General features: G+C 40.4%; 1 protein-coding gene across 1 annotated transcript; it reads left to right on the top strand.

The window, feature by feature from the left end:
- Window positions 1-1,403: 1,403 nt before the first annotated feature.
- Window positions 1,404-2,569, top strand: LOC135437788 (protein transport protein Sec61 subunit gamma). Its single transcript, XM_064695855.1, has 2 exons — window positions 1,404-1,754; window positions 1,819-2,569. Exons 1-2 carry the CDS (start codon window positions 1,702-1,704, stop codon window positions 2,087-2,089), a joined length of 324 nt encoding a protein of 107 aa, XP_064551925.1. The 5' UTR covers window positions 1,404-1,701; the 3' UTR covers window positions 2,090-2,569.
- The last annotated feature ends 4,657 nt before the right edge of the window (window positions 2,570-7,226 follow it).

The following is a 7,226-nucleotide window of genomic DNA, read 5'->3' as shown; positions in this document are numbered from 1 at the left end:
ACATTCATAAATAAGCATACATACAATATGTATAAAGGCGAGTGTATTTGTGCGTGTGTGTGTTGCGTACAGCTCATACAGATGAAGCCGATTGAGCCGATGGAGCCGCTGCGCCAGGCTGTATGCTGCACACATAACGAGCATCGTTGTTGCCATTCCGGCCGCCTTGTGCGCCACAGTTTTGTCTAGCAATTTCGCAGTGAATTGTCCTGGGAGCTCAACCGAGCCAGCCAAGGATGTCAAACAGCAGCAACAGCAGCAGTAGCAGTAGCAGCCGCAGCAGTAGCAGTGGAAGCCGCAGCAGTACTTGCAACATTTTTGGAAATAAAGCTGGCGGCGGTACATGATTCTCTGCATTTGGTTAAGCTTCGAGTGAAGACAGCTACGATTCGGCAGCAAAACAAATTGCAGCATTTAAGACCTCTGTCCGTTTGTCTACACCCCCTGCCTAACCCTTTGCCCCTCTGTGTTTATCATTCTATCTGTGCGTGTGCAGCGCAAGCAAATTGCTGCAAATTTTGTGGGTGGCAGAGGCAGCTTTGCATAAAGTTTGATTAAGTGTGTAATCTAGGATCCAACCCAAGCACCGCCTCCCAGTTCAAATGACGCTGCATTCATTGTTCGATATATACTTTGCCCAGCAATTGCTTTGACAAAGAAGCAGCAGCCAGAATCAGACCAAATTGCAATTTATGTAATGCTCAAGATTCATAATTATCAGCTCGATGTTAAGAAGCTTGACTGCGATACTTAGCAGAAAACATATAAAATGGTTTATTATTAGACAGAGCTCGATTTGGAGATTCCGTGTATCTTTGTTTGAGTTGTGCCACGCATAAGATTATTTTAAATTAAATAACCTCCCTAGAATAAGTTAATCCCCAAAACTATTTCAGATGTTTAAAATGACAAACAGAATTTGGAAGTAAATAACCAGAAGGAGGCACATAAGATTCTATGGATGTGACTTCTACTGTTTTTGAATTACAGCCACCTAATTGGAAATTTTCTTCTCATTTTTTAAGTCAATACCTTGAAGTGTTTTGTATTTCACCAGACTTAACTATCATTCTAGGCTTCAAATTATACAAATTATACGGTACACGGAAAACTAAAGATTAAAATTGGAAGACAAGAACTTGGTTCGGGCAAAGCCAGGAAATATTACCATGTGCCATTATCCTTCACCTTGACTGAATTGTGTCAGGAACACTTGCCAGTGTTCAGGAAATCTAGCCAGCCATTTATAGCATATAAATATTATATAGAAATCGTATTCCTTTTATTTTAGTGTTTAGCTCGAGTCAGCCAAAATCCAAGCATATTATTTTATATAGAATTAAAGGTTGATTTAAATATACAAATTTATTAAGTTACTCATATAATCAGTTCAACTGGTTTTTTCTGTCATTTCATTGGCTTGGAAAATCTTTTTAGAACATTAAATCGCATTTTAAAATGCAGTTGCCAGTTGAAAATAGTGCAAATGTCGCCTGAATAACCCTTCTTAAGTATTTGTTGAGTGCGAAGGGAAATAGTAAAACTTTTGTAATGAGAAAAGTTAAAGAGAAAGAAACCGTCGACAGATTTCAGTTCCATCATAAAGGGCGGGGCATCTTAATTCCGACTAAGAAAATTCAGAGCAGGCATTGCTTTGTAGCTGGCATACAAGTCAACAGAAAAGTAACGACTGAAGTTTAAATGGATCAGCGCTTACAGCGACGACGTCGGATGAAAAAGAAGCCAAAGTCGGGGTAGGTAACTCGCCTAGCAAGTGAAGAGTAACCAGCACAATGACAATCTGACAACGTCCTCCAGATTAAGCAGGCTGCTGCTAGATTTAGCGCCCAAGTTCAAATCATCGGCCAGCTATACTCAGTTGGTCTGGGATCAGCTGCTGTGCGTCCTCCTGCCACTGTTGGCCTTCTTCAGGGATTCGACGCGCGTGATCAAGCGCTGCACGAAACCGGATCGGCAAGAGTTTCTACGCTCTGCGCTGGCCATCACGCTGGGTTTTCTCATTATGGGCTTTCTTGGCTTTATTATAAAACTGCTGCACATACCTATCACCAATATTATTATGGGCTAACCTGTGGGGTCAAATACTCAACAGCAACAACAACTACAGCAAAAAAGCAGACAAAAATAAAGTTTCAATTCAATTGGCAGCAGACAAAGACTTCACATTCTGGCGCCTGGCCAACCAGCCAAGCTACAAATAGCAGGCAGCGCCTTGCCAAAGCCTCGCATGCCAACTGCAAGGCTGCCATAACAAAGCCAAGCTACTAGCTGCCATTGTTGTCTGACCCCGACCCGACCCGACCCAACCCGACCCCCATCCAGAGGGTGTTACTAAACTCGGCCCATTGCAAGTGTTGACAAGAAAATTTCACCGCGCACTTTTCTGGAAAACAGTTGCCGTTGCCAAACCAGCAACTGTCGGATGTGTGTAAATGTAATCAAATCAGCAGCTCGCCAAACTTCACACTGGACTTGAGAAGCTGAAGCAGCATTGCCAATTGTCATTTAGAGTGGGGGAGGGGCATTGCCAACAGACATTCTGAGCGGAGGGTCTAGGGATAAGTCAAGCAAGTGTTGGGCTTATATTTTTGTTTGCTTTGCACAGTTACGCGTAATTTATTTATTACTTATTAAGTGTATATATGAAAATCATATATAAATTTCTCAGCAGCAGCATTGCCATTTGATATTTAGAGTAGTAGTAAGGGCATTGCCAACAGTTATACTAAGTGAAATGTCAAGGGATGTCATTGCAATTGGAGTTAAGGCATTGCCAACAGGCATATTAAGAAAAATGTCTTTGGATAAGTCATGCAAGTGTGGAACTATTATTATTAAGTTATTAGTTTTTAGTATATATAACATATATATAAAGTTTTTTGTCAAATTTGTCACTGCAAAGAATATCATTTCTTTAACTAAGTAATTCCATGCATAGACTTTGCTAATTGCCTTCTTAATATAATTTCTAGTAAGCATCTAAATTCCTTACTTATTCATAATAATACCTCGATTTTAATTCCTTAAAATATTTAGATAAATGTGTCGCGTCTGTTTTAAATTGACAATAAATTTTTTTTAAATTTTTTGTTGGATATGAATATTCATTCACATTTAATAATCCGTCTTCGTTCTTTTTTTTTTGTTAGATACACAAATTAGATTGCGATTTCTGGTAGATTAATGACAACCCTTCATTGCTTTTAGTGAATTTTGTTTCTGACAAATGTATCTTATTTATAAAACCTTTTTTAATTACATGTTAACTTAATAAGCCTTTTTACGTTTTAAATTAAGCTTTAAGTTAAGATAAAGAGTAACATTTGGAATTTCTTGCAACATCTCTGAACACAATTTTAGTTTTAATTTTTATTCAAAGAACAAGTAGACAAATCGACAGAAATGTTTCTCGATTGTCAGCATGGGTTATTTTGTGGGTTTGCCCGAAAATTAGCTAGCAATGCTTTTGTATGCCACGTATGCTAACGGAGTGCAGAGCACAGTCCTTGATATTTTCATATCCTTTAGCCAGTTGCATGCGCATTGTCGCATGTGTCTCCATTTGCTGCTGTTATGTTTTATTGATGAGACTCTCAAACCAAAATTGATGATGCCTCGGATGCGACATCATCGCGCTCCCTCCGCCTTTCACGCCGACGAAATCGATGCGCTGCCAGTCAACAAAGTTAGTTTGTTCGCCTTGTTGCGTTTCCCGTTGCTGTTTATGTTGTTGTGGTTGTTGTTGATGCTGATGCTGTTGTCGCCGCTGGCAAATGGCGCAAATTTATTCAAAACTTTTTCTGTGGCAACCACAGTTGCAGCCACAATCGCCGTCGCCGTCTCCGTATGCTTTAAAGCGCTTTTATGCAACAGGCGACAAAGCAGCTCAAAATAGCAACTTAGCAAACGCCGAGCAGCAAGCGTGTTATGCTACGGGAAAGCACCTGAGCTGCCGCACTCACACGTGCACACACACAGGTACACCCATATGCGCTGCACTAAAAAGTGGCTTCCACTTTCGGGGTTATGAAGTCACTTAAGCAAAGGGAAAACGTGCCTGCCCCACGGGCATAGGGTAAAGGATAAGCGAAAAAAAGGAAAACTCAAGAAAACTGAGCATCAGAAGAACGGTATAAAAGTAGTCAAAGGGAAAACTAAAGGACAGACATACCATATACAGCGCCTTGCCCCGATCCCGCTTGCCGGCACGGCCTGCAATTGAGTTAGTTATCTAACACTTTGCCAAACCTCATACTGCAGAAGAGAACACGCCCCGTTTTCAGGAATGCTATACATTTATTGTACCCTACAAGAGGATATTATTATGAGTTGCTAAAAGGGATACTTTCACATAGGAAGGTTATTACAAGCTTATGGAAAATTAATGAAGAAATTAATTAGGTTCATTTTAAGCGCTTTTTTATAATTTCTCTCAATACAATATATGTTTGATTTATTAAATACTTTCGAAACTTATGATCAAAGTGGTGGTCACAAGGTTTTCCTTTTGTTGATATATATTTGGGTGTTTTTTTTTAATCGTATTTCACAAGTTTCTGTATAACGTTGTTTTCAAAAAAATTAATTTAAATAAAATTGTGATTTTTTTACTTTAATTTCAACGGTTTCTTAAGAATTAGGTAAATTGTTTTATGCATGTGCTAAAATGCTCTTTTCAAAATGTATTTTTTCTTGAATAATTTAAGTCAAGTCTTACATAAATGTTTTCAAATATTATTATTTTTGATTTTTGAAAGAGCATGCCTAGTTCGTTGGATCAAGAAAACTTCTTGATGCCAGATATTTGAGTTCTTTTCTTTTGCTGCGTTTTAATTAAAAGTGAAGTGCGGCCATTAATTTGCAACTACAAATTACACTCAATAAAACATGGCTAGCACACTGATTTTTCGGCACACACACACACACAGAGACAAATACACTCAAAATTTGCCAGCACATGGCAGTGTTCGAGCTAGTGTGTGTGTGCGCTTGTGTGAGTGTGTGTCTGGCTGGCAATCAATTTGCACTTTGACTACAATTACTGATTTTCGACACTTCAAAGGATTTTATAAATTGCCATTTGGGCACCCCAGCAAAAAACCCGAACTCAGCCCCATTCAAAACTGCGCCCATTGCTGCTGTTGCTGCTGCTGCTGCTGCTCCGACTTTGGCAATTTGTTTTGGCCATTTACTTTGCCAGTTTTCACACATGTGTTTTAGCTCTTGTTGCCTTTTGCCATGGTGCAGCCCTTTCCTTTTGTAAGGCAATTTTTTTGTTGATTGCGCCTGCCGAGTACAACTTTAATTAAGGCAATGTGCGGATCCTCTGGAAAGTTAAAAGTGCGCTTTACTGGCCGGTGGAGAGGCGTGGCACATAAATGGGCTGCAAATGAAGCAATTTTTGACATGGCAAAGCTCATAGTTTACAGCTTGTCGATTATCTATGTCCCCTGGCAGATACTATAGCGATAGTCCCTTTGTATGTCTTTCTTTCCGTCAATATAAAAGTAACAATTTTTGTGCCTGTGGGCGATCAGTGTCTTCTTCATTTATAAGTGGAATCAGAATGAATAATTTGTGCACTTAAACCAATAAAATGGAATTCACAAGCAGCTCTCCTTGTCGCATCTAACTAAATATGCCTTTTGACAGTTGGGACCGGGCCAATGTGGACCAGTTAAGGGCCCAGGCGAGCCGTTCATATTATATGGCACACTCGCATATTTAATAAAAACCAATAAACGTTAAAAGCCTTTGAGTGGGCCATTGCCATAAGCTACCTGCCGGCCGGCCGGCCGGCCGGGTGGGTGGGCGTCTGGTGACCAACTGAACGCCCGATTAAATGCATTTAAATGTGTTTTCATCATAATTATGCATATGCAAACATGACTCGACCAATTCGCCCAAGCTGGCCCAGTCGCCCCAGCCCCCATAGCCGACAGCCAGCACTGTTGGCGGTGCCGTTGGTTTTCCGGGAGCTTAAGTGCTTTAATGGCTTATAATTATGTTGCATGCAATTATTGTCGATGGCACACAACGTTGGCTCCCACGGTGGGCAAATGCAACGAACAATTATTTATTTATTAAGTAAAAAGCAAATCGATACATCCACAGCGCGTTTGATGTGTGCACGAAGTGTGGAAAAACTTCGGCAGCAGTAGCAGCAGCAGCTGGGCTGTTTTGCTTTTGAACATCAAATTCAATCGCTAAATTATGCAAATATGCCGCAACTGCGACAATCTGTGATGGCGACCCAATATGCGCAACATTACGTATACGCAACGTGGCCGCTACTGAGGCCGAGGCTGCGGCCTAGTCCCTTTCCCACACACACACACACACATACGAGCATGTGTGTGAAGCTTGTGTGTGCATTTGTGTGCAAAGAGGTCGACACGTCGCGACGTTGAGTTCATCGATGATGATTTTGCTGCAATTCCGTTGCCTAGTTTTGGGGGCACAGCAAAAACAAAAAAAAACACCAAAATTGACAACTGTCAGAGACCAACGTGGGGCCTTCGTTTGCGTGTGGACTACGGTTTTGGGCTCGGCTTTTGTATGCTGCCGGCTGCGTCTTTGCTGGCATTGCTTTTGCGGCATTTCGGTATGTGTGTTTGCCACCTTTCCGGCTCGCTTAGGTAGTTGCATGGCAATGGATCGGCATCCAGATCAGGTTTGCGGAATGGGTTGCAATTTTATTTCGGCGACGTGACAAACGCAATCAGCGTCAGTCACATGTGTAAAAATGTTTTCCGCTTTATGCGTGTGCGTATTTTTGTGCTGTTTCTGTTTGATGGCACCCAACAGCAAGACAGCCAGAAGCAGACAACTGGAGATGTATGCAGAGAGCTCTGCATGGATACTGATATATGTGGTCTGCTGAAATGGGGAAGGGGATTGAACGCTGCTGCGGCATTTCGTCAGCATATTGACGCACTCCCTGCAATTTTTGTTTTATTTAACTTGGAGAACATGTAAATATGTCTTTGCATTGCATGGTAAGTGCTACTGAAACGAACTGTCTTTTATTACAATTGAGATATTTTCAGCGAAAATTCATTTCTTATTTATATTTTAGGAAATAAGCTTAAATACAAAATATTAAAACAAATAAACATATATTTCATTTAAAAAAATATTTATGCAATACATTTTTCTTAAAAAATGAAATATATATATAAATATTATTATTATTTAGAAGCCCA

The sequence above is a fragment of the Drosophila montana genome, unplaced genomic scaffold (assembly GCF_035044405.1).
Source record: "Drosophila montana isolate Dmon_TW-CO22-7 unplaced genomic scaffold, ASM3504440v1 contig_3833_1, whole genome shotgun sequence".
NCBI lineage: Eukaryota > Metazoa > Arthropoda > Insecta > Diptera > Drosophilidae > Drosophila > Drosophila montana.
The sequence above is the reverse complement of the archived record's forward strand: the minus strand, read 5'-3'. Positions and strand labels throughout refer to the sequence as shown.

Coding starts and splice junctions, on each gene's coding strand:
- LOC135437788 (XM_064695855.1), top strand. CDS start 1,702: ATGGATCAGCGCTTACAGCGACGACGTCGGATGAAAAAGAAGCCAAAG. Junction 1,755..1,818: donor AAAAAGAAGCCAAAGTCGGG/GTAGGTAACTCG, acceptor AACGTCCTCCAG/ATTAAGCAGGCTGCTGCTAG.